The sequence below is a fragment of the Equus asinus genome, chromosome 9, assembly GCF_041296235.1.
Source record: "Equus asinus isolate D_3611 breed Donkey chromosome 9, EquAss-T2T_v2, whole genome shotgun sequence".
NCBI lineage: Eukaryota > Metazoa > Chordata > Mammalia > Perissodactyla > Equidae > Equus > Equus asinus.
In genome coordinates, this window is record NC_091798.1 from 87,158,693 (window position 1) to 87,186,618 (window position 27,926).

At 40.4% G+C, this 27,926-nt stretch overlaps 1 protein-coding gene and 1 long non-coding RNA gene across 5 annotated transcripts in view; both read right to left on the minus strand.

Moving 5' to 3' along the window:
• The window catches only part of ATG10 (autophagy related 10), a 208,478-nt gene extending 189,648 nt beyond the window's left edge, over positions 1–18,830 (minus strand). Inside the window, exons 1-3 of one of the 4 annotated variants that reach the window (XM_044777905.2) lie at positions 18,515–18,781; positions 13,060–13,349; positions 5,131–5,250 (exon numbers count right to left, since the gene is read on the minus strand). In XM_044777905.2, the coding sequence (XP_044633840.1) occupies positions 5,131–5,238 (108 nt within the window). In that variant the 5' untranslated portion in view covers positions 5,239–5,250; positions 13,060–13,349; positions 18,515–18,781. Of the gene's footprint in view, positions 1–5,130; positions 5,251–13,059; positions 13,350–18,514 lie in introns of all 4 variants that reach the window. The other 3 variants (XM_014857026.3, XM_070517844.1, XM_070517845.1) reach the window with 3 other exon arrangements.
• Positions 18,831–20,428: 1,598 nt separating this feature from the next.
• The window catches only part of LOC123289031 (uncharacterized), a 75,094-nt gene continuing 67,596 nt past the window's right edge, over positions 20,429–27,926 (minus strand). The window contains exons 2-3 of the long non-coding RNA XR_011505979.1: positions 24,227–24,314; positions 20,429–21,075 (exon numbers count right to left, since the gene is read on the minus strand). This is a non-coding gene — a long non-coding RNA (uncharacterized lncRNA). The remainder of the gene's footprint in view (positions 21,076–24,226; positions 24,315–27,926) is intronic.

Sequence of the window (27,926 nt, forward strand, 5' to 3'; positions counted from 1 at the left end):
AATTAAATATCCCAAATTGTCTCAAAAAAATGTCCTTTTACAGTTAATTTGTTTGAGTCGGGATCCAAAAAGGTCCACAAAATACATTAGGTTATGTCTCTTAGATTTCTTTTAATCTAGAATAGTGTCACTCAAAGTGTGACCTGAACTGGTGCCAGTTCCAGAACTAATTGTTACCAGTTCAAAAACTGTTATCAATCCTCAAACTCTTTGTTACAGGTCAATAAGATACATTCAGAAAAAGAAAGTACAGACTCAGAAACTTTCATAGCAAGTTGACACTGTCAAAACATCCAAGTGCACAGTCAGTGGACCCATCTCCCTGAACCAGACTGGTGGTCATCACCCTCCCATGGTGAGTCACACATGACCTGAGCTGCACACTAGTCTTCAGGACTGGGACCACTTACTGGTCGCTGCCCCAAAATGATATTTTAAAAAGAAACTTGGTCCTTACACAGATATTTAGAGACACAGTCCTCTTCTGCACTTCTTTACCCTATCATTAACTTTTTAAGGAAATTGGGTCAGTTGTCCTTTAGATTTCTGGATTTTTCTATTTGCTTTTTGTGGTGTCAATTAACTTGGTCCTCTATCATTTGACTTCCTTACTTGATTCTATTCAGGTTTAACTTTTTGGGCAAGAATATTTCATAGATTGTGCTCTATGACGTATGTTATAAAACTTCAGAAAGTATATAGAATCTGGAAGCTCCATTTGTAGTAATGCCAAGATTGACCGCTAGGTTTGGGTGATGATAGCTCAATCCCTCCCTTGTAAATTCCCCACCAACCTTTCATCTATAGTTCATCCACTGGTTATTCTTGCCTAGCTCATTTTATTAGGGATTGAATAGTGGTGATTTTCTAATTCTACCATCCTTTCTATGTTTATTAGATGCAATTTTGAGAAAAAAAAATTCCCTTATCAAATTAGGCTTTTTGGTTACCATGAAATATCGTTCATGCAGGAAAAATCGGGTAAATGCTTATTTCTTTCCTCTTGACTAACAATTTTCAGACCAAGAAGTTGATGTCCTAGATACTCTCAATGATATTATGATGTTCAACGAGTTAGGTTTGAAGACTGTTCTGCTCCACTCTCTCTTCCTGTTCTCCCTTTCTCTCTGTCTCTCTGTCTCATTCTCCCACTAACATTACAAACTTGTGGGTTTTTAAGATATTTAACATGTTTCAAACAATTGCATTCATTGTTATTTGCCATCTTCTGCTCCCGCTTCTTACCCTGAGAACTCAGAATAACACACTACAGACCAGTACAGTATGTTTGGTGCTAAATAGACTTTCACAGTGTTGTCTGAAAACCTAACTACAATTTCATATATAGCATTTTTTTTAATAACAAAAGACACTGAAAATTTCAAACAACCAACCTATAACCATATTATGGCATTCCACGTGCCAGAAATTGTGTTACACTCTTTGAATGCAAATCTCATTTAACCTACATGCAAATCTCATTTAACAGACACAACCACCATGTTAGGTGAGTATTATTGTTATTCCTATTTTATAGATATGGAAAATGAAGTTTGGGAGACATTAAGAAACCTGTCCAAAATCCAGTTAGTAAATGATAGAGCAAGGATTTGTACCTGGGTTAATCTAATTCTGAAGCCCATGCTCTTAATCACTACTTTTAATATCTGACAGGCCATCACATTAAACAAGGGCTTTCAAAGACAGTACCATCCACCTGAGGGGTTCGGAAATGTTGGGGGTAGGAGAACAAGAAGTGCCCTGCTCAGATGCCAATAGCATGCAGCCCCACTGAAAAATATTGATTTAGAAGTATTTTCCCTATTCTGCATACTTCCAGATGAAAAATCAAGACTAATGTTTTGACTACTTTAAGAAACTTCTTTCTTTTAAAATGTTTAAATTATTTACATGTTTAATGAATTCATTTTGCTTTTCTCATCAACTTTGCAGTAAAAATGATGTTTTGCCTTATCTATAAAGTTGAATTATACCAATTCTCTAAATATTGTCATGATTCTTTTAAAATTAAAAAATAAAATAGATAGTGCCAAAGTGACTTATGAACAAACCTGAAAGTGTGACTGACATTACATGTACTCTTTAAAGGAGCCTCTCTATATATATGGATAAACAAGATTCTTTATAAAAGCATCCCCCTTTCAGGGGAAGAGAGGGACATAGGGAGGCATTACAAAGGTGTACAAGGAACCTTTTGGAGGCGATGGGTATGTTAACTCTCTTGATTGTAGTGAAGGGTCACAGGTCTATACATATGTCAAAACTTATCAAACTGTACGCTTGAAATATGTGCAGTTTATTGTTTGCCAATTATACCTCAACACAACTATTTTTAAATAAAATAAAAATAAATTTCTGGAGCCTAAAAAGTAAAACAATAGTATAACTATTGTGTTCAAATAGTCCCACAAAAAGACTGAGATATAATACAAATGGATGGTTTGAGGGAAATAACCAAGTGACTGAGTCCCATTTTCCTTCATAAAAGTGTTACGGGGCTGGTCCGGTGGCGCAGCAGTTAAGTTCGCACGTTCTGCTTCAGCGGCCTGGGGTTCGCCAGTTCGGATCTCAAGTAGAGACCTAGCACCACTTGTCAAGCCATGCTGTGGCAGGCGTCCCACATATAAAGTGGAAGAAGACGGGCACGGATGTTAGCTCTGGGCCAGCCTTCCCCAGCAAAAAAGAGGAGGATTGGCAGCAGATGCTAGCTCAGGGCTAATCTTCCTCAGGGAAAAAAAAAGTGATACAGGACTGTAGAAATTAAGTAGCAAAAATATTAACATCCCAAAAATTCAGAAGAGAAGCATCTGCTTTGCCTGGAGCCCCTTTTACGAATTGACATCAATTCAGCTCAGCAGGCACTGAGGTAGGGCTGGGTGAAAACCATAGTCATACAGCGCAGAGCCCAAGTAGTCATCACACACAGCCCACTGGCATGCTGGGTTTGGTCCTCACAGTGTTTGAAAAACATCTTTTTAATTCATTGCCAACAATTACAAATTTAGAGATTTTTCTCTCCAAATCTTTTTTACTTTTATTGGAAGATCTGGTAACCCTCGGGCCCATGTTTCCAACCTGGCAGCAGGCCAAGCACTCTGGTCAGCCATAGGCCACAGGACTCAGTGTCCACATTGTCTTGTCCCTGGCACCTTTACCCATTTATACGACCATGCCTAGTCTCCACGGACTTCTGAGTTTGCAGTCCTTGCCCTAAGGCTGTAGAGATTTTCTCTGAACAGTGTTTTGTTTTGTTTTGGTACTATCTATGGGCTCATCTCTATATTAAAGAGAACTGTTCTTTCTTAGAGGTGCAATTCACACTCCAAAGGATACGAAACTTTCCTAACTCAGCAGGCAGTGACAGCAAACAAGAAGCTAGACTTAGCCATATCATCCCTGCAACAGAGGCCGACCAAGAATAAAAACAAATCCTGGAAACTGGTTCTTGGGGCACTAGTTTCAACAAATTCAGTGAAGAAATTTCTGAGAGATATAATCTCCCTCCTGGAGAGGTTCCCCAATGCCCCCAACAAACACACACATACACACACACACACACACACACACACACAGAGTCCCAGAGCTTCCCTCCTCCCTTCTACTAGGTCACTGAAAATGGTAACAGGACTCTCTACTATCCTGCCTCTAGCCCTAGATAAAAGAAAAGTTCTTTTTATAAAAACCTAGTGAAAAGGGCAACTTCCCAAGGAATAACCATACAAATTATTACAGATCAAAAAGGATCAGAAACCTATATTAATTCAATGAATAAACAACCAGCATTTTACTTAATTATTTTATATCAGAAGCATTAACATTAGTCAGGATGAAGACAAGGAGACCTGTTATTACTATTACTTAACACTTTTCTACTCAATTCATAAAATAATAAGAGAAGTATTACAAAGAAGGCAACAAAAGACTCCTTATTTGCAGAAGACTTCACTCTACTTAGAAGACATAAGAGAATCACTGAAAAACTATGAAAACTAAAAGGAGAATTCAGTAAGGTAATTGAATGATTACAAAATTAATATACAAAAATTATCAGTTCTTTTATGTCAATAATAATCATAGAATAAATAAGATCAATAAAAATTTAAACATAATAGCAAACACAATTATAAGGTACTCAGGAACAAAACTAATAAAAGGTGCTGGTAAGGTCATGTTATCTGGGAGCAGGAGATGCCATAGGGTCTTATGAATTGTCCAATCACTACCAGAGAGAGTGGGGTTGAAATCCACCACAAGAAATTGACCCTACACTTGGGAACCCTCCCGTGAGCCCCCTGTCAAAGCTCAGCTGGCATATGACCCAAGAGGAAATCATGGCTTCTCTCCCCAGTGACACTGGACCCAATCAAGACCTGGATTCCCCTGGCCTAGTTCTGAATCCTAGGAATCAGCTCAAAACTGTTCACATTTCTTGGAGTTGATAGAGGAAATAATCAATCAGCAGAGAACTGGGATCAATCACTTTTTCAGGAATCGGACAAGATGTCAAGTAGAGAAAACTTACTTATTCTCTAAGAAAGCAATTTCAAGGAACTCAAAGAGCTTTTGGCAGAGAAGCTTACTAAGTGAATGTGTGGCAATAAATGAGTACATAGGCCTTTTACATTATTATTATTGAATAGAACCAACAGAAAGAATGTTTTGGAATGCATTTACATTATTAAGAAATTCCCAACTAATATAGTCCTCAATATTTCAGAATTTGTGATTGTTTGACTGTGATTTGGTTTCAGGATTATCTTTCCATTATCTGGACAAAAGTAGTTTCCTAAGAAAATTAATAGTGTAAACAAACGGCTTGCAGCACCACAGAAGCATCTGCTTACATTCAGATAATTAATATGCTAAGCATTCTTATCTATTAAATTAGAGCAGGTCACCTAAGGACTCTTCTAGATAATACTTCATTAGCCTAATTATAATGAGTATACATAGTTGAAGTAACAAAATGGACATCTGTTTTAAAACATTTTTCAATCTAAGCCTTTGACTAAATCAAACTAGCTTTCATACATTAGTTTCAGTTACAGAGGTTTTACATGACCAAAAAAACCCTCCATTGAAACAGGAAATAAAAATTCTTGTTCTTACCTTTGAAGTTCTCCATTCCCAACCATCACCTATCTGCTGTGAATGTTTAATGAATTCTGCACAATAACGCTGGAATGTCTTTTCTCCAAAGAACTCATTTTCTTCCATACTAAATGATAACTGCAACACAAAAACTAAATATTAGCATCAGCTGTAGAACGAACACTGAAAGGAGTTCTGCTAATTCACTTACTTCTTTAAACAAACCAAAATTGGGGATGTAGAATGGAAAATAACCTCAGAGGCATTCCAAAAAAGTGTTTTGTTTCCATCTTTCTTACCCTATCCCCATTTTTAATCAGGAAGAACATGTAATCAACATGTAACCTAAAACCTTGGTCTATAACAAATACAGATCTATGGTTCAAAAGTTTAGTTTGTCCATAAATTTAACTTCAAGAGTTTAATTTTATCTCACTTCTTCTTAGCTAACACTTCCGAACAACCTCCTCAGAACTTCCTTCTCTCCCTCCTACCTCAGCTCTTATGTAGATAATGTGACAGTGATTAGTGGAGCTGAGCTGTTCTTCACACTTTATTAGAGAGATCAACTCACTAACAAATCATGTTCCAAAGACTGGAAGCATTTGTTTTTCAAGGTGTAATGTTATGATCACCTACTTAATTACCTATTTTATTGAGTCTACAAATGTGACAAATCAAAGAATATCCATATATTTATTATACAAATGTGTCAAAAACATGAAACATTGTTTACAGAAAGAGAATTTTATTTTTATTTATTTACTTTTTTTTCTGAGAAAGTTTCACCCTGAGCTAACATCGGTGCCAATCTTCCTCTATTTTATATGTGAGTCACTGCCACAGCATGGCCACCGACAAGTGGTGTAGGTCCATGCCCAGGAACTGAACCCGGGCAACCAAAGTGGAGCCACTAGGCCATGAGGCGAGCCCCTAGAAAGAGAATTTAGAGCTGGAAGGAAACTCACAGATTATGTTGTTCAAGTCTCTCAATGAGTAAAGTCAGCCTAAGTGAATTCCCTCATTCTCATCCTTCATGAAAAGCATCATCAGGACAATTAGCACTTATCGACTGCTTACTATGTCAAGCACTATGCTAGACACTTCACATTCCCATTTAATCATCACACAACCCAAAGGTTGTTGTTATCCTCATCCCTCAAATGAAAAAGAGAAAGTAATCTGTTCATGAATGCAAATGAGAAAGGACTCAAACCCCAGTTTGGGTCCAGGGCCAACGATCTGTCTATACTAGCTGATTCCCAGTCCAGTGTTCTTTCTGATTATTCAAATTTAGCATGATCTATACAAGCATTTGTTCATTCATCCAACAAATAAATATTGGATATCTACTAAGTAGTAGGCACTGTGCATAGATGAAGGTTAGATATACAAAAATGAAAAGAAATATACAGTCCTTGCCTTGTAAGAGCTCATATTGTAATAAAGGGAGATAAGCAATAAAAATAATTACAGTAGAAACTCTCTTAACCAACGTCCATTTAACCAACTTTTCCAAATTAATCAACACAATGTCAATTCCCTCTATAAAACAACTAATATCTACAGCATACTGATCATGAAGCACCTCTGCTCCCATCAGCTGAGTGTATGTTCACAAACCACATTCTTGTATTATAAATACATACTTCAATTAAATGCTTTTCAACCCAACCAATAAAATATAAGTTAAAAAGAAAGAACTGTTACTTCTATTATTTAATGCCTTGGAAAGGTTTTGTAAAGCTAAGTTTCCATAAGAAAAACAAACTACTATTGAACTAGGTATGGACAATACAAGTGAAAGACTGGTGGGGGAAAAATCATAAAAATCTAAGATCCTGCACCCAGACGCCTACACAAGTGACTGGAGTTCTTTCACTTAAACCAAACATCTAGAGGATGCATTTTGGTTCAGTTCCATCAAGAATGAACAATGAATTCCAGTCACGTACCCACACTCAAAGAAAATGCCTTGATAATATATGAAAAAATTGGCAAACACTTTAAGTTGAAACAAAATGTTTCAAGTATACACATATTACCTTTTTTCAACTCTAGCTTTAATCAACTTCCTCAGTTAACTGCTCAACTCTCAACTCTGATAGCATCAGAAAAGAGGACTTCTATTTAAAGCATACACAACAATGAAGATGTGCATAGATTATGGTAGGCACAAGAAGGCTCCCTTACAAAGGAGAGATGGTGTGGGAGGATGTGTGCCATGCAAGAATTTGGACTGTTTCCACAGGATATGGAGAATCAGACCTCAGAGCTGAAAAGGTCAGAATAATAAATCATTGAGGTCTCTTCAGAGGATGGATCTTAGGGGCACAAGCCTGAAGGCAGGGGGACGAGTTAGAAGCTCTGGCAGTGGCCTGGGTGAGAGTTCAGGAGGATCCGGACCCAAGCAATAAAAGAGATCAAAAGAATGTGCATCTTAAATTATGGAGAGAAGCCAAGATGGATTTAAGAGATTTGGGAGTCGTCTGTTGAAAAGAGACAAATGAAACCATGAGGGTGAATATCACCTAGTTAGAATGCACCTCGCAGATTCTTAATATGGCTTTTGGTGGATCATGAAAGTTTACACTAAATTCTGCATGGATGTGCCTATCTATTTTTGGGTGAGGGGAGGTTCCATAATTTTTCAACAGATTGTTTAAGGAGTCTTAACTAAAAACTTAGGAACCTCCACACACAGTGAGAAGAGCAGTGGGTTGAGAAAGAAACCTTCAGACACCAGCATTTAAGGAAGCTCTGGAGGAAGAGGAACCAACACAAGAGCTGGAGAATACGGAGTCAAGCATTAGGAGGCGATCCTAGCATGGGCAGTGTCATGGAGCCCAGCGATGCAGGTTTCAAGGGAGTAAAGAATAACTAATAAATAATCAACAGTGTCAAAAGAGAAGCCCATTAAGAAAAGGACTGAACTCAATCATGGAACCTGACAATGAAGCTGTCATTGGTGCCTGAGTGAGCAGTTTCAGCAGCCGGGGTGAGAGAAGAAAGGTTGTTGTGGGCTAAGGAAAAATCTAAAAGGAAAGAGTGAAAATTCCACAGACTACTTTTCGAAAAAGCTTGATTGGAAAGTACATACAAATTGGTAGCAGAAGCGGCACACAGGTTTAAGGGAGGATATTGTTTTTCCTAAGAAAGAAAGACATCTGAATAAATGTTTAAGCTGAGCAAAGGGAGGTGGTAGAGAGGGAAAAATTTAAAATACCAAAGAGAGAAAGTGACTGATGAAGCAATATGCTACAGGGGTTGGGAGGAGATGTGTCAACAGCACAGGAGGATGGATTTGAACAATACAACAGACTCCTTGCCCCTGTCAATGGGTGGAAAGGCATTTGAGGATGAATATAAAATTTAAAGAAGTTTTTCAAAGGGGACCCAAAGTTAAGGCATACAAAGTCTCAAGGTCACAAGATTTTTGGATGCAGGGGCAGGCAAGATGGGTTGCAGAGAGGGAGAAGCTCGTGATGAAAGCAGAGTGTTTGAGAAAACTTACATAAATTTGGAATTGCTGGTGAGAGAAATGAGAGGACAGCATTTAAAGCTGAGGAGTCAGAAGTGAAGGCCCAGCACAGGTTAGAGAGCCTGATTTGTAGTGCAACAGTCAGCGAAGTGTTGTAAATGCCTTCCGCAGTGCTCAGCTCACCATGAGTGGGGACCAGCACACAGGACTGCATTGACCATGCATGCAAAGTTGAAGTTTTGTTGGGGTGATTCAGTAGAAGGATAAGGATGGAAGAGGGAATAGAATATGCTGGTGAGAATAGCTCAGAGGTCCAGATTAGGTGGGAAGGAAAAAGATGCCAAGAGAAGGTTGAAGGGGCTGGGAAAAGAAGACAGTATCAAGAAACATTAGATATCAAAAAAGGCTAAGAACAACTGTAGTGAAAGGAGGGAAGTGGAAGAAGGGGAAGACTACGTGATTTTAGAACTTGACGAAGTCTCAGCTGTGGCCATGGAAGTGAGTGTGTAAAGTAGCTTGGAGATGAAGGTCACTGGGACTCAGGAAGTTTTAAAAACTACAAGAATTATAATGTTTGCTATTTTCTACATAGACACTGTATTCACTTAGGATTATCTAAGAGTTGGTGGGAGCAGAGAGCTCTTTAAAGAATATTGAAGACCAACTGGGAGATTTGTAAATGACAAGTGGTAAATGGTAGAAGATGGAAAAGTACAGAGATGGTAAGTGATACATGATATAAAATGCCAAATCCATGGAGAAGAACCACTTATAAACCAATACATGTATTCCTGATGAACCAGAACACAGCCTTGGATTCCTTCTCAAGATGGCACTAAAGGTAGCCACCACCAATGGACAGAGACACTGTGTGAGAAAGAACCTCCCTCGCCTTCATATCTGGTAGAGCTGAATTTCAAGAGCCTCAACAGAGCAGAGATATTTGCATGATGCTGCAGAAGCAGTGACCTAAAATTGGCTCTTGGGAAGTGGGCGCTGCCAGCAATCTCCATACCTTGAGCCTTGAAGGGTGGAAGATAAACAAGCTTCCACCCAAAGGGCTTCAGTATTTTTTCTTAAGCCAAGTTTCCTTTAAAACTAGTTGATGGAAACTCTAATCTGTGAAGATGTTAACGTGGTGCAAGACGTAAGCGTGGAAACCAACCCACATTATATCCACTCAATTCACATTGCTCAATTCCAATGCACTTTGTGGTGGGAAACTATCAACTGAGAGTTCCCAACTCTTTTGACCATAGAATTCTTTTTCCTGGGAAAACTCTTTGACAACTTACTCCACAGAATGTAATAAAGGAAATAATGGGTTAAGGATTTAGGTAAGTTTGTTTACAGTGGATGTGTGCTCCTGAGACCACAATGGAAAATCTGAGAGGCAGGGGGAACAGTGGGAGAACAGGTTTGGAAAGAGAAAGCACCAAGTACAGGAATGTAAGTACAGAAGAGACGATCAACTGCAGGGGCTTCTGCTGAGGCAGTTGTCAAATGTTTCAGGGATGTGAGATCTCCAGGTTACACACAGAATTCTGGCTAATAAGGTGCTTAGTGCAGATACAAGCTGAGAAAGAGACATCTAAGAAGATACTAAAAGGAAGAACAGGAGCTAACTTAGCAAAAGGAGGGAGGTGAAAGGAACAGAATGTACAAAAGTCTGAATATAAGAAAAGGTCTTGAAGGTAACTGAAGAGCTCTTGTTTGACTGAAATACAGAGGTGGAGGGAGGGTATCAGGAAAACTATTTAGTGCTAATGAAGACAGGAGGGCCTGGAACCTGAGGGCTCGAAAGGGTTTTGAAAGTGGGAGTGAACTGATCAGATTTGCATTCCAGCTTCCAGTGGAGACTACAGGTCTTGCCTAACTGGATGAAGACCAGTTAAAAGGCTCCTATAATAATCTGGGAGAGACAGAATGATGCTAAACAGAGCCAACGATTGGCAGTAGAGCGGAAGAGGGAGGGATTCAAAACACATTTTGATAGTATACTCACTACAACAACTGGAGGATCTTGGTATGTGAGGGACAGGTGAGAGAGAAGATTCAATAAGATTCCTAGCTTTTTGCCTCAGGTGGTACAATGCATTGACTGATAAAGATCCCTGAAGGAAGAGCAGGTACAGGGAGGGAGATGGGTTCCGTTCAGCCATACTGAGGTTGAGTTTGAAATGCCTATGGAATATCCAAGTGAAGAGATCCAGCAGGCATTCTGAGATAGATCTGAAACTCAGAAGGAAGAAATTTGGCCTAGAAATAGTGATTCTAAATCCACATTACATAGATGATATCAACACATTTCATCACTCAGGGAGCGGATGCGGAACTAGAATAGGGAGACCAAAAGGGAGCAAACAAACAGGTTTTCCAACTATTTGATGACCCTACATATATTGAGAGATACTAAATCAAAGAAAAATTGACTTTAATTCATAAAGAATACTAATACATTTTTGGAATATTTTAGAAATTCCAAACAAACCTTTACTTAATAAGAAAATTGAACTAGGTAAAAACACTCCATTCCCTAAGCCCTCCAGTTACTTGAGGTTTACTGAACTATTCAAAATGTTAGTCGAAACATAAAATTTCACTCAATAGCCATAGTTTATCTAATTAACAGCACTGTGCCACGAGCAAAATGACTGCACATCAAAGCACTAATTAATATTTGGTTGAATACTTTTAAAATTATCTAAGGACTGGGCTTTGCTGAAGGATGTTACATACAATAATACAAAAACGGCTTGATTACAAAATTAGGAACTATACTATATTAAAAGGATATCCATCTCAATTTGAATCAGCATAATGTGCCATAATGAAGTATCACTGAAAAATTATTGTCTTTTTGCTCAAGTAAGCGTGTTTCAAGTCATTACAAGTGGAAATATAATAAACAACATTTTTATACACACTTTTCAAGTTGTAATACTCTCTGGGCCCCTACCAAGTTCCTAGACTAGTATAGGCAGAAATTAGACTCTTAGAACTTCCATTTACAAGATGGCTGAAAATATGGACAAAAATGGAAATAACTACAGCTGGAGCTTATTAAGCAATAAGGGCAAGAATATCCTTATTTTGTAAATGAAAAACCTTAAGACATGTGAACTGCCTATGTTTCCAGACTTAAGCTATCTTAAATCCAGACTAGAGGTGACAACAGAACACAGGTGAACTCTCAGTAAAAAGGCTAATCCAATTCTCATCTTATGCTAAACAATGAACCTCTCATTTCTGATTATAGTAACAGTCAGAAATGAGTGAGAGCTCTTTCATGTCATAAAGTATAAGTTGTTAATACATCTGTTTTGCTTGAGTCTCACTCTAGCTGAACAGTTGTTTGATTTTTTTTAAGCTCATTCAGAACCTTTTTTTAACTGCTTCAGCAGAGGCTAAAGATTGGAAAGAGAATAATTTTTTCCCCACCCAGTGAAAGCAGTCTTTCTAAACTACAGGTTAGCCCTCAGACTAGACAGTGCAAAGAAGCTTATTCTGCTGCTATTAAATACATCTTCTCAGAAAAGCAGCCCCAGTGAATTCTAATGCTGTGCATAATCATTGCTCAAATGATCCTTTTTAATTAAAAACAATTTTCTTTCACTACCACTCTCCACATTTTTTATGCCATTTTTAATCTAATATGTGGGGAGCTGATTCTTTTTTTTTTCCCTTGGTCAGAGATATTTCTTCTGATGAATCCATAAATCAATGTGTATCAGAGGCGTAATGAGACTAAAACACTTTAAGAAATAGAACTAAATTTCCCCAGAACTTAAGATCATTTACAAAAATGTGATTATCACAGAATATGCCATGCACATGTTTAAACATTAAAGACCATTTTTAACCAATAAAAGTAGGCAACTTCCTTTGTATTTGTCTTGCCCTGCAACAATTCCACGTTATCAAAACTTTAGATTTAGACACTTTCCTAAAAAAGCATGCAATTACTAGTTAGTGAGGTAAACTCAACCCATTACCTGTATGACAATTTGGCTTGAATTCATCTAGATTAGTTTAATCACTTACCTATCAGGGTCCTCAGGCAGTGGTCCTCAAATTTTAGAGAGCAAAGAAGCACAGGGCACAAATTTAAATGTGGAATCCTAGGCCCAGGCCACAAAGACTACCTGATTTTGAAGGTCCCAAAATAAGCACGTCTAATTAGCATCAGAGATTCATTTCAGGAGGAATCATGCCAGAAAATTGAGACAAGCGGTGGATCATTTTAACGGGGCTAGTAAAAGGCCTGGATTTCAAGGCATTTAGCAGCGTGGGCGGGGCACTGCCGGCACGCCCAGGTAATCCAACCAATGGCACCGGGAAGCAGCAAAAGAGAGGAAGGCGATTTGGTCTTGACAGCCGCTGACCAGCAGGCTCAGCGCTCCCTCCATGCCTTCAGTTTGAAACATGTGTCTCAAACCAAAGTTTATACGGATACAACATCATACCTGGACTGGAATTGAGGATCTTTATTGGTAGCTGATGCTTGCTTGCTATGACCTCTGCAGCAGGACGTCCAATTAGGAAAAAAGTGAGAAGGTATCTCACTCTGCCTCATTCTATATCTCCTTCAGAAATAAAGTGCCTGAGGTGCACCCTCCACTACTGGCTTCCAATGCCCATTGGCAATTCTCTTTCAAGGCAATTCTCTCCCAAAAATACAATGTTCAAGGCCAGAAGCGGAAGGCGAAGCCAAGTGGAGCACTGCATATTGCGATGTGAAGTCACCAGTGGGTAGCTGTGGGAACAAGGCAAGCTCTCAGAAGAGGACCGTCTCACCATGACCTCTTCCCCACTAAAAACTCAAAAAACCATGAACTATTTTGAATCACATAAAAATAGTCCCCTTGTTATAGACACAGGACCAAAAGATTAAACAATAGGAAAGGAGGACTTTCCTGAGTACAGAAAGATCCATCCTTTATAAATGTGGTTTCATCTATCAACCTGTTCTCCAACATAACATGGACAGCAAGAGTCCTCCAGCATCTGAGCGTAGTAAGGTGGATGCAGGGAGTCTGCTCGCTCTGGCAAGAGTGAGCAACACCATCCTTATATAAGTGCCTCTTCTGTCAAGGTAAGAAAACCAAAAAGTTCAGTAACAGTACGGGGCCAAGATGAAGCTCTTGCACGGTAAGAAAGACGAGCTCCACCATAAAGATGCAGAGGAAACGCTTGCTTCTAGAGTGGGCACACACTGGGAATCAGGAGAAAAACTCAGAAATTATCTACTTTACATTCCCAATTGAAGAAGAAGAAGGAAAAGGAAGAACGCAGCCTCTAAAAGCAAGAGATGAGGGAGAAAACAACAGGTAAGATTAAAAAGAAGAACACTGGAAGGAAGTTCAAATGTAATAACAGCAGAGACTTAAATTCTATCTGAGAGACAAGAGAAGTATAGAAGCTGGAAAAAATCTAATTAGTATTTTAGCATATACACGTGAGTGGATTTCCAAACAGAAGAAAAAGCACTAAGGTGAAAACAATGCATATCAATTGACAGGACATGAACACAGAGCCAACCTTCAAATAACTGGCATTTCTGAACTGAAAGCATAAGCAAACATACAACTGAAAAACTGTTCCTAAGCTGAACAAAAAAGATTAAAAATATTTATTCCTAGAAATTGAGAGGATTCATTATGTTTCTGAGAAAACTGTTGGAAAGGAAGCTATACCTACAGGTAACCTAGCAGAATATCTTAAAGAATAAACAGACAAAGAAAAAAGATGCAGGCAGAAAAGCCAGTTCACCCAAAAGGAACAAAAATCAGGCTGGTGTCAGCCACCTGCTCCATGGCAAGGAACGCCAGAAGACAAGAGAGCAATGTCTAAACATCTGGGGACTTCCGACTTACAGTTTTGTACCTCAGCACCTATAACAGAGTTAGGCACACTGTAGATATTAAGTAAAAGCTGTAAGGAATAGAAGAAACATTCAAACTTTTAAATAAATTTACTGTACATAGCTCTACCTCTACACCGTATCTTTCAACTCAAGTTTCAAGCCTATTCACCAATTGGATCTTTTCCCATTCAAACAACAGATTTATATGACATCTTTCTGATACCAGTGTTTTACTTTTATAAGATTATCATTTTTTTACATAAAACAAGCATGTAAGAGAAATTGTTCCACGACTGGTGATAATTTGAACTGATGCACCAGCTCAAACTCTCTTGCTGCCTTTGAATAGAGGGACTAGGAGAACTCTCCTTAGCACATGCGCATCAGGCCAGAACCACGACCCTGGCCAAAGATACTCAACAAACAACAAGGTACAAAAAGATCAACACTGTATCAGAAGCTACAGACTCAGTGCTAGTCTGAATATAGATGATAGAGCAATGTGTTTTTAAAATATACTACCAAGTGTAGTTATTTTTTGGAAAAAAAATCCGTGCTTGGGGGCTGGCCTGGTGGCACAGCCGTTAAGTGCACACGTTCCGCTTTGGCGGCCCAGGGTTCGCCAGTTCAGATCCCGGGTGCGGACATGGCACCACTTGTCAAGCCATGCTGTGGCAGGCGTCCCACATATAAAGTAGAGGAAGATGGGCACGGATGTTAGCTCAGGGCCAGTCTTCCTCAGCAAAAAGAGGAGGATTGGCAATGAATGTTAGCTCAGGGCTAATCTTCCTCAAAAAAATAAATAAATAAAAATTCTGGAAAAAATCTGTGGTTTGACATTTTTGTAACAGAAGAGACATTCCCTTTAAATTTTTCTTCTCGCAAAGACTTCATTAAAGACTACACTAGATTAATGTTGCCTTCTTAGTTTCACAAGCTTTTCATGCATTCACTTGCACTCACAATATCCTAACACTTGCTGTGTGTGTTGTCATAGGAAGGAGTATCAAAATTTTCCTGGGAAAATCAGAGAAGACTCAAAAAAAAGGGAGTCTGGAAGACATGAATTCAGTTCTTAAAGAACTGAATTTTGACGTTTGAATAAGGACCTAGCAGGAGGAGACAGAGGCATGCCAAAAAAGATGGAAGAGCTCCTGCAAGACAGGGCCTAAAAAGAGTGTGTTAAGTTTGAAAAAAAAAAATAGGTGTAGGAGATAGTCCCATAAAAATGTCAGTTGAACTCCCTTCGAGAAACCCTGGGAAGTAGGTTAGGGTTTAACAAAGTCCAGAGAACTTAACCCTAAGGTTTCTTAGTGTATATTTGAAATCTTCAATCACAACCTGCATTTCACTCACGAAATATTTACTTCCCAGGAGGCTGTGTTTTTCCTGAGCAAGTGGTATGTTTCTTTCTTTAACCAACATGAAGCTCAGAACTTAATCTGTAGCCCACCTTTAACAAATGTACAACTTTTCATGGTATATATTTCAATATAACACACTCCATCTTTCTATTCAAGCTTCATATTTTCATGATCCTGATTTATATTTATTTTGTACATTATTATAGTATATATAGTTTATAAGCTACCTCAAATACTTTTAGAAGAAAATAGCGTACAGTAAAACAGAAAACAGAAAGAATAGAAAACTAGATAATAAGATAGGAAGAAAAAATATTACTCTGAACCTACAGAATCATCCTGGGAGAACTTTAAGAGATTTTTTAAAAAGAGTAAACAATATGATTTTTGTCCTCAACAGTTTGTAATTGAATTTACAAGAAAAGATTCAAACTAAAAAGAACATTAGAGAACAAAAGATAGTAAAATGGCAACCCTATGAGGTTATTAACTACGATTTTCTTCATTTTGAGATGAGGAAATTGGGACAGAGAGGCTAAGTAATTTGTCCAAGGTAACACAGCTGTTAAATGTGGCAACTGGACCTAAGGTAGTCTGGAACCACAGCCTGTGCCCTAGAGGAGTCACATTTCAGATAATCCTTGAATTATAAAAGGATACTGAAAGGTAGAGACACGATACAAGAAAGGATGAGGGAGGGGGAGCAGTGAACCTAGGAAGAGGTTGAAATGAGGCAGAGTTGACAGGTAAGGAGCCTGACTGGAGAGTACAGATTAAGGAATACAGGAAAATGGGGTGGGGGAGGCAGTTTATAAATAATCTCATAAGTCTAAAGAGGTCCCATTTAAAACAATGCGCAATAGGAAACCACTGTGGGTTCCTGAGCTCAGAAGAGAGAACGTTTTCTCCAAAAGCTATTACACGACAGTTACACGAAATAACTCCCATTTCAAAGCTAAACTTCTATTCGTAAGTATTCTTCCTGGGTCCTGTAAACCTATGAGACCAAGCACATCAAGGCCTGGGGTGCCGTGTACATCGGAGGAGCCTCTGCTTCTGCAGAGTTCTCAATTCTCCCCAATCTGGAAGGTTTAACGCAGGGTTTCTTCTCCTTCCCCTAATTCCCAACCGTTTTATACCCAGCCTGCTTGGCCCCTGAAGACGTTTGTTTTCAACAGGTAATCACCAATCTCTAAAGCCCTTTGTTGCTGATATGGTTCCCTCATTTTGTTTATAATTCAAACACTGCCTCGAGGGTCCCAAACACATCCCTAGGCTTCAAAGACCTTAATAATCAAATCGAGCCCAGTCTTAAGCAATCTTCGCATATAAACCTTACCCTACTTGCTTTCCCTATGGAGCTGCGTATCTTTCTCAGAAATTTATAAACATTAGCAACTGCTATCAAATCATAATTTGTACTTGACTGCCTCATCATGTAGCAAAATCTCAGTGAACTTTCTCCCAAATAAAGGGGAAGGGAAGAGCGGACGGGAGAAGCAGGGGGGAGGGGACACAATCTCGTAACATTCTATATCCACAGGAATCCAGTTTAAGACGAGAACAAGTGGAAACTGTTTCTACTAGTTTCCTCAATTACAGTATCAATAACAATTTTTAAACCTTGTGACTGCAAGACTTTACTTTGAATTTCTCAATGCTCAACATTTATTTTTTTTGGTCAAGTTTCCATTTCGTAAACGTCTCGTCTTGTCCATATTTGACCCTTCAGAAGCAACAAGGAAGGATTTTACTTTGGGTCCCGAAATGTAGTTGGAGTACTACACAGGGCCTGTTTTCCAATCCTGAAAAGTACAAACTTAAGCTTTTGCCATTAAGGAGTGAAGGCCATCGTCGAATTGTAATTTTTTTTAAAAAAGTTATAAACATGATTCATACAAAGGAAATGAGCCTGTGGCAAACATTTATTGCACTCATAATGAAGGGGCAAGTTGAATGGTAAAAATTATAAAAATTTTGGAAATAGGACAATAAAACCACAACCTTCAGGAGTATTTTTTTCTCCTAGTCAGAAATAATTTGCATCTCTATTAGACAAAAAAACGTAACCGCAGGGCCTGGGCCCTAACCAACACTATATCAAGGCGAAGCACAGTCCCCTAGACAACTAATGCATCCTCAGGTGGGCCTGTTAGAAAAGCCTCTATTTTCACTTGGAAAGACAGGAGCTAAGCTTTTCCGAGATGTTTCTAACTTTTACCATCATAAAAGTATGTTTCTATACATCAGATAACTATTCCTTATTCTACCCACCCTCCCATTCAAGACTTTAGATCCTATGAGAAGATAGGTTATCTGGGAGAAAATACCGTTGGCTGTAAATACTAGGTTATTCCTCCTGACACCTAATGAACCTGCAGCCCCTGCCATGGGAGTGGGCCACTGCAGTCGCCCGTAACTCAACACCTTTGTTTCCAGGCTCCGCGGACAAAGCCTCGCCACCCCGCGCAGGCTTTAACCTCGGGGCCCTAACGATTGCGGGAGGCCGAGTCTATGCGGGCCGAGAGCGCGGGCCCCGCTGCCACCCGCAGGCCCGGGCCTGTCCTTCCCGGGCGGGGCCCCGCTGCCCGGCCTTTCGCTCCAGTGGGCCGTCCCCCTCCCCTCCCTCTGCAGGCGCGGGGCGACAGCGGCGCGGGAGGCGGCGGCCGGCCGAGGCTGGGGGATACTCACCCGGCTCCGCGCGGCCCTCACCCCGCCGCCCAGCCCAGCGGGGGCGGGGCGACGGGGCGGGGGAGGGGAGCCGGGGAGCCGGGCCCACCGCTCTGCGAGCTTCCAGCCAGCCAGCCGCCCCGGGCCGGACAACGAGGGGCCCCGAGAGCCAGGGGACGGCGGAGGAGGAGCGGAGGCGGCTAGCGGCGAGACAACCAGGAGACGGGCCCAGGCCCTCCCTCATCGAAGCAGCCGCCGCCTCAGCCGCCAGCGACCGAGGCCGAGCATGCGCACCGCGCCTCCCGCGCACCGGGGCGCCAGACTGGCGCTGGCGGCTGACGTCCAGGCCGCGTGCGCAGGCCCGGGGGCGTGACCTCCCTGCCGCCAGTGACGGCGGCCGCCGAGGCCCCGCCCCTGCCTCTCACCCCGGAACCCGACGGCGCCTGTACTCTCTGCCCACCACCTAGGCGGCCATTGATGGGGGCGCGGGGTTGGCCGAAACTTGGGGAGGGGGTGCCAGCGGCTTCAAGGGTCTCTACACGCTCTCCTCCAACAAACAGCCAAATATCTGGAAAAGAAAAGGATGACCCGTGGGGGAAGGGCGGGGCAAGGACAGGGCTGACCTACGCAGTGCTGCTAGCATTTCTAAGAGGCTGGAAAACCAGGCCCCAGGCCTACGCACGCTGCGCAGCTACTGTAACCACCTCAGCAATTAAGCACAAGCGCGACTGCCCTCCTTTAAACTTAAGGACCGAGGGAGAAGTTAAGACTTCGAGAATAAATGGTACCGTCTGTGGCAAGTCTCAGAAAAACAAAATAAAACGTAATATATATATATATGGCAGGAGAATTCAATTACGGGGAATCGGCGGAAGGAAGAAAAGACCAGAGAAAGATGTAGGAGTCGCAGGGGTGATGGAACCGAAATACTGAAAGTGCAACAGCGCACATGAGGGAAAACTAGTATCTGCTCCTTTTAACGCACGGAATTATATTTGTGTGAAAAGAAAAGAGTAAACACAGGCAGAGAAGTGAAGGGAAGACCCACCTTCAAACATACGAGGCATGGTTTTCATCTGTAGGATAGTGGTGTAAGACGGCACCACTGGAGAAAGCTAGGTGACGGGTACGGGGGCTCCACGTGCTATTTTTGCAATTTCCTGTAGGTCTATAATTATTTAAGAAAATAAAAATTTTCTTAAAAAGGGACAGGACACTGATCGGTGTTGACCAGGGGAAGGGGGTGACTAAAAGGGGGCCGGAGAGAATTTGGGGGAGGGGGAGGGTAATGGAATGTTCTTATGTCAATTGTGTTAGTGATTATACCACTGTTTTCTTTGCCAAAACTGGAAAAGGATAGATTTTACTGCATATAAAGTAGTTTAAAACTCCATTTAAAAAAAAGATACTGCTAGTAAAGAATTTCCAAACCTGTTTGAGCAACTATGGATATAAATTAATTGGATAGCTGCCAATTAAAATTATACATTTGATTTTTTTGAAAGTACAGGGCAGTGAGTTCTGAGTGAGAACTTTAGTGGACGGGTGTCTTCTTCAACTTCAAACAGTTACCTTAAAAACCTAAAGCTTTCACATACAAAAATAAGAATGCATTGCTTTACATTGTATTCACTAATTTAGAAACAGTTTTCATGCATCAACACCACCGTGTTAACAAAAACATTTTTTTTGTATTTGAGATGATTTTAAGTTTCGTAATTACCTGCCAAAACTAAAGAAACAAAAAGAAGTAAATCAGGTAACTTCCTCTCATCATCTCTCTCATGGCAAGGAATAGTACTGTCGTGGTTGTGTGTTTTCCTACAACACGATAGCGTGCTTTATGGTGGAGTCTGTATCGTTGCCCGCCCAGCCTCTAGCAGAATTCCTCATTAATAATAAGTATTTGTTACATAAAAGAATGAATCACATAAAGAGAGGAAAGAAGCTAAAATTTATTGAGCACCTACCTTAAGCCAGAAGCTTTTACATAGTTTAACTAATCTCATGATAACAGCATGAGATACCCATTTTACAGATACAAAAACCGAGACTAAGAGTAATGCTCTACTAATCATTAAATCCCTTTCATTCTTTATTTTTAAAGATTGGCCCTGAGCTAACATCTGTTGCAAATCTTCTTTTTTTCTTCTTCTCCCCAAACCTCCCCCAATACATAGTTGTATATTCTAGTTGTGAGTCCTTCTGGTTGTGCTATGTGGGACGCAGCCTCAACATGGCCTGATGAGTGGTGCCATGTCCACGCCCAAGATGGGAACCAGCGAAACCCTGGGCCGCCAAAGCAGAGCTTGCAAACTCAAACACTCAGCCATGGGGAAGCCCCTCATCCTTTATTTTACTGGATTTTTCTGTTTCGTTTGGACATGTTGGTCACTTCTAAAAAGTCTTGCTTCTCTTAGCTTCCGTAAACCTGCAGTCCCCTGATTCTCTTTCCTTTCCAGCTCCCTCACCATTCTTTTTCTCACTCACAGGCTTCTGTTTGTCCATTACACTTTAAATGTTCATGTTTCCCACGGGGCCTCATAGAAGTTGAGCCTTCTGGCATTTTGTTTGTTGAGATACTGTAAAATGAAGAGAAAAAAAAAAAGAGCCCAAAATAGGGTTATACAAACTGTATTACACTGAGTGTTTTCCTTTAACCAATGAACACTCTTATTACCAAAAATTAGAATGCAGTATAATTGTGTCACAAGATAATTGCAGGATTTATTTTATGTTCTTAATTCACAATATCCTTTAGGTAGTATGGTCGAGCAATGGGACACAAGTTTACCATTGCATGGTAAATGTCTTATTTTCTCAGTCTTGTCAGTATGTATCACTTGGACATATTCTTTCTGCTCAGACCCCATAGGCCACAGGAAGATACAAGGAAGGTAGGAATGCAGTCTCTCGTTAGGTAGCCCAGGGCTCAGTCAAACCTGGACAGAGTGGGATTGTTGTCTTACTAAAACGAAGAAGGAGAGAATGGATACTGGCGGACAATAGCTATCACGGCTGAAGCCTGTAGTAGGCAGATCTCTTCCACCACCTTCCAGGAGGCCCTCAGGAAAAGATAAATTATGTACAAGGGAGAGTTGGGGAGGTAATCTGCTTGGATGGCAGAGATAAAAAAAAATATTATCTTGAAGCTGTGTGTACATAGCACTTACCTAAAAGAATGAGAGAAAAAACTATAGTTGGCAAAACTAGAGAGACAGTAAAAAGATCAGCGGTTGCCAGAGTTTGAGGGAAGGAGGCAAAGAGAGGAGGGATGAATGTGTGGAGCATAGGGCACATTTAGGGCAGAGAAACTATCATGTGTGAAACTTTAATGGTGGATATATGACTATGCATTTGTCAAAACCCATAAACTGTACGACACAAAAAGTGAACTCCAATGTTAACTATGGACTTTAGTTAACAACAGTCTCTCAATATTGATTCATCACTTATAACATATGTACCACACTAATTCAAGATGTTAATAAAAAGGGAAACTGTGATTGGGTATGTGAGAATTCTCTGCTCGATTTTCTGCAAACAGAAAATTTTGTTGTTTTTTTGGGGGGTGAAGATTAGCCCTGAGCTAACTACTGCCAGTCCTCCTCATTTTTTGCTGAAGAAGACTGGCCCTGAGCTAACATCCGTGCCCATCTTCCTCTATTTTATCTGTGGGATGCCTACCACAGCATGGTGTGCCAAGCGGTGCCATGTCCACACCCAGGATCTGAACCAGCAAACCCCGGGCCACTGAGAAGTGGAACGTGTGAACTTAACCGCTGCGCCACGGGGCTAGCCCCTGCAAACAGAAAAATTTTTTAAGAAATAAAGTCTATTAATTTGAATCCAACTTGAACTGTCTGAATAAAGGTTGGAATATTTTAGTGAATTTTGATATTTACTCTTTTTTCTAATATTCTTGGACATGTTTATCTTTCGAGCATTCAAGGACATTTGGGAACTAAACCTCATCTTTTCAACTCGTCAGGGGAATTCATTGTTCTGAAAAGATCACTCTGGCAGTGCAAGGATGCTTGGTTTTTTCCACTGGAACTGGTTGGGAGGGCCCTATGTTCTTTTATTTTGCGGGGTATAGAAAAAGCTATGCACGTGGATAGCATATCCTTCTGGGTTATCAGATTCTAACCTTGTTCACGGTCTTTGAGCTATTTTTCTGTTCTTTATAAGTTGTGAGTAATTGATAGATATGTAACTTCTGTCCTGTCTGGTAGTGATTTTAATTGACTCCCCCATCCTACCCATGGAAAAATCAGTTCTGTCCCATTTTGCCCAGTTCCTTCATATCATATGAGAAAAATGAATTCTTTAACATGTTTTCATTTTTGTATCTATATGAAAGTCATGATTTTATCTTTCTCTGAAAATTATATTTTAATAGAGGTCTGGCAATTTGGACCCAGGAACCCCAGAGGAATAAATTCTCACTGTGGCCTTTCAGTCTCAAGTCTCACACAACTGTCAAGGACCTCTGAAGGGAAAGGCAGTCCAGGGTCTTTGGAGGCATAAGAGGATGGTTGTCCAGGCAAACCAAAATCTTGACCCAGACGGGATGAGGCCCAAGAAAAAGTAAATGAGAAACTAAATCAATAGCAAACTATCTGTGATAAAAGAATGTGTAACACCTTTGGACTATATGAAAGAAAGGAGTCCAAAAGGATATCTGCAGCATCCTATACCCAGAACCCATTGATTTGGAAAGCAATGGGGAGAGAATAGAGAAGAAGTAACAGAATCTCATAAACTCTTCAACGTTTTTGGTTCAAACACCTTTTGCCTTCTAGGCCCCAGGGTAAATTCCTTGGAACTATGTCGCAAGACGTCCTCCCCTGCTAGCCTGTCCACTTACCATCCAGTGAAGAGAACACCAGGAGGGTCATGAGACAAGATCAACATAGATACCCAGGGTCTGCTGTTAGGACAGGACATCCAGCGAACCCTGGGCCGCCAAAGCGGAGCACACAAACTTAACCACTTGGCCATGGGGCTTGCCCCAGTATGTTACTTTTTATAATAAAAATAAAGAATACTATCTTCAATTTAAAAATAATTAAAATCGATGTCTGTGATTTTAGATGGGAGCATATTATTTATAATCTTAACTTTACTGAATATGTATTTGACACAAAGAAAAGAATGTTATCTGGGCATAAATTATATCCTATTGTTCTGTTAAGAGAATAACAATGGAGGTAAAGAGGTCAACTTCAAAGGGACAAAAGCCCAAATGTGATAGCCAGCAAAGGATCATAATGGGATATTTCAAATGTGCAATTTCCTACCTTCTGCAACCCACAGTTGGCCATAGAGAATGTCCTTGCATGGTTCAGTCTTCCTCAAATTAAGGGGCTGATGGTATAAACACGTAGGCATAGATAGTAGAAGGATGTGAAGAAACATCCTTATTCTATATATACTCAAGGCATGTTAGAAGGCATATATGGAACATGAATAATGACAGGAAGAAAGAGGACACCACGGAAGCTGTCCAGCTCCATTGTAATTACATGTTGTTAGAATGCTAAATGTGGAGTGAGGCAGGCCACAATTGAGTAGTGTTGTTACATTTTTGATGTAATATTTGACTACTTCGTATTATAATACTTTTAATTACCTTGTTATTTGGTGTGTGTGATAAAAAGGAGATGCAGCTGATTGCCATATAGACTTGTCTCTGATATTGGCTCATAATACACACAACACACACCCTACCTGTAATAGTCAGATGTTCAGTCTGGTCAGTGGGGAAATGCTGAGATCTCACTTGGTTGATGGGTCATGACGGCCTCATGAAGATGGTCTGTAAGGTGATGTAACAGCCAATGGGTGAAGTACAGCACTTGAAAGGACCAATAAAGAATTACAATGCCTTCCTAGATGCTTATGAATTCCACTAGTCTCAGTAAAGCTGTTAACTGGAGGTTACTGGTTTGTGTGATGCTTAGCCTAGAGATTCCACCAATCTGAAGCTGCCACACCAGGGTGTGCACAGCTGTATAGTCCTAGAGGACATCTGCCTGGCATAAGAGCAACAACACAAATGATGTGAAAACACTCCACGTGTGAGCTGTACCCTTGTCACATCACTGTATCCTTTCAATAAATGCCTTTGCTAAGAAGGATGTGAATTATCTCATTTCTTCAGCTTTCAGAAATCTAACTAAAACAATCTGGTTTGTCATATCCAAAAGGCGATATCCAGTAGACAGTTTGGTGTCTAAGTTCAGAGCTCATGGAAGAGGTCAGGCTGAAAATATATACAGTGGAGTATCTCCTATACTTACTCAACTTACATTAACTCTACTATATGTGCTTGGCAAAAAAACAAAACCATATTTTTCTTATAACATGGCCCCTAAATGCAAGCCAACAACTTCATCTGGTGTTTAACTCAAGTAACAACCTTCTGTTCCAATAGCAGGGGAAAACTGGCTGTGTAGGATTTCTTGATTGATGGTATATATATTCAGAATCATATATACAGTATTTTAGAGGAGTTTTTCAAAGGCAATTTTTACTCTACTCTATTTTTGCCTTTCACACTGACTTTAGATCTTAACCCCCTGGTAAAAAGTCACTTCCCTGTATCTGAGTGTCATTAATATACAGGTGATAGTTACAGCTATGGTCACAGAAGACATTATTCAAAGGAGGGTATATAGAGTCATAAAAGAAGAGATATGAGGGTGGAATCTTAGAGAACATGAATATTTTAAAAGCAAGTGTAAGAGCCCACAAGCGTTCTAAGAGAATTAGGAGGGGGACAGGAAAGACGAGTATAATAAAAAACCAACAAGAGAGTTTCCAGAGAGTGGCTAACAGTATCAAAAATAAAGCAAAGCAATCAAGGAAGATAAATACTGAAAAGTGACCATTGGATGTGGAAATTAAGAAGACACTGATGACTTAGCCAAAGCAGTCTTGAAGTCATGGTGGTGGTCTAAGTTGGTTTCTGATGGGTTACAAAGTGGATGGGTCTTTTAAAATAAATAAATAAAAACAACAGAAAAGAGAAGTGGCAAGGAAGTGGAGCTTTTCTCTCAGGCTTTCCTATGAAGAGAAGGAAAAGACAGGGTGGCAGATAGCTGAGAGTCAGATACAAGAGAGGGTACTTTGTGCGGCATTTCACTTTTTAAGTGTGTGTGGCTTGATCCAGTCTGCAAACCAAGCACAAGAGCTAAAAGGACAGAGGAAATAATTGAGGCAACACAGCCCCTATGGAGAAAGGAGGGGGTTGAGTCCCAAGCACTAATTTACAGTAAGTGGAAGGAGGGCAAAGGAAAAAGATATACTGACAGGAGTAGAAACAGATGCCTTGTATTGGGGAGGGAAGAAGTACTGTGGAAGAGGAGTTGAGGAAAGTTCATTTCTGATAGCTTCTACTTTCTCTGTGAACTGGGAAGTTAGCAGAGCCATTTTCTGAAAGTGAGGAGAGGGACTTAAAAAAACAAGCAAAAGTTTGTAATAGTCTTAAAAGGAAATAAGAGAAGCTGAGAAAGAGTGTATAGGATTTTAGGGTATAGCTAAGACTGGATTCCTATATTTGTGGAGGTATAATTCTTACCTTTTGTGTGATTGTTTTTTTTCAGTACCACTCATCCTGCTTGGGTGAAGAAGTATAAAATGTAGATAAGTGGATGAGCCCAGAATTGCAGGCTTGCAACTGAAGAGCATTGAAAGGGTAGGTATATTAAGATTGCTGGTAGATGGGTAAGAGAAGTGAGGTCCATGGGGTCTGGACTAGACAGTAAGGAAGTGATGCTAAGAGGGGACCAATAGAGTTGGAAAAATGAGAGGAATCAAGGGACTGACATCATGGTGTCAGTAAGAGAGTAAGCTTGTAAAAGTAGGAGAGGACTGGCAGAATAGGAGGGTATGTTTGGAGAGGAAGAGATTGATGTGTGAAATTCCAGATCTCTCAGTTAGTTCCAATGAGGACAAGGCCCAAGATGTCAATTGAAGGTGGGTTGCTGAAGTAGAGTAGAAGTAAGGCCATAACCATTGAATAGACCACAGAACCATGAGACTACAGTAGTTGGTGGGTCATTCACAAAGGCCTTGAAATCTCTGCATGAGTTGGATTAGAGAGAACGACAGTGAGCCTGGTCCCCAAAATCTAGATGAATGTGGAGGATTAAGACAAAGATGGTGATAGGGAAGGTTGGAAATGGTACAGATGGGTTGATAGAGAACCAACTCAAGAGAAATTTTGCTTGATGGCGAAGCCAAAAGATCTGGAATTGGCACCTTAGAGTAGGACAATGCTAGCAGTATTTCTAGGCTGTGAGGAAAGGAGTCCGGCTAAATTCAAGGGGGGACCTCAAGGAGACCTGTGTTTCAAATAGGTGGATGTATTAGCCAGGGTTTTCTAGAGAAACAGAACCAAAGGATAGATACAGATATGTAGAAAGAGATTCATTGTGAGGGTTGATTCACAGGATTATGGAGGCTGAGAAGTCCCAGGATCTACTATCTGCAAGCTGGAGGCTCAGAAAGTCCGACTCAAGTATTTCAGGTCCAAATCTGAAGCCTGGAACCAGGGGAGCCAATGGTATAAGTCCCAGTCTAAGTCCAAAGGCCCGAAAACTGGGGAGCTGATGGCCAAGGAGAAGATGAATGTCCCAGCTCCAGCGGAGAACAAATTTGCCCTTCCTCTACCTTTTTGTTCTCTTCAGGCCCTCAAGGGATTGGATGGTGCCCACCCACATTGGTGAGGGCGATCGTCTTTATTCAGTCTATGGATTCAAATGCTAATCTCTTCCAGAAACACCTTTACAGACACACCCAGAAATAATGGTTTATCAGCTATCTGGGCATCTTCTTAGCCCAGCCAAGCTGACACATAATAACCGTAACAGTAGGTCTACATGTAGTGTCTCCCTGTGGAAAATGGAAACTGTTAAGCCTGTTAACATTCATCCATTCTTGTCACAAACTTATCAAGCATCTAGAATATGCCAGGCACTGTGCTGGGTGCTGGAAATACGATGAACATGACAGCACTGCCCCTACCTCAGTGGAGTTTGGAGTCTTTAGTCAGCAAGACCCCAGACAAATAAGCAGAAAAATCTTCAGCCTGAGCATTTTATGAGGATGTGCAGATCTGGTTGTTGGAGGAAGGTTAAAGGCTAAATCAACCAAAGCTTTCCCACGAAGAAAGATATGTACACAATCTGGAAGGCACTGATATTGATAATGTTGATAAGCCTTCCTACATCTTTGAAAAAGTCACTGTTAGAGCTGTCTACTAAAGAGCAAACACTAGTTTACTGTATCTTTAGGGGTTATTTACATTACAAGGCATAGAATCAATTGATATGGAAATCAGTTAAGAATGCTTTAATAGCAAAACAACCACAGAACTGTACAATGTTATTCTAAAACATAATACCTAAGAACCACGTGAAAGTTA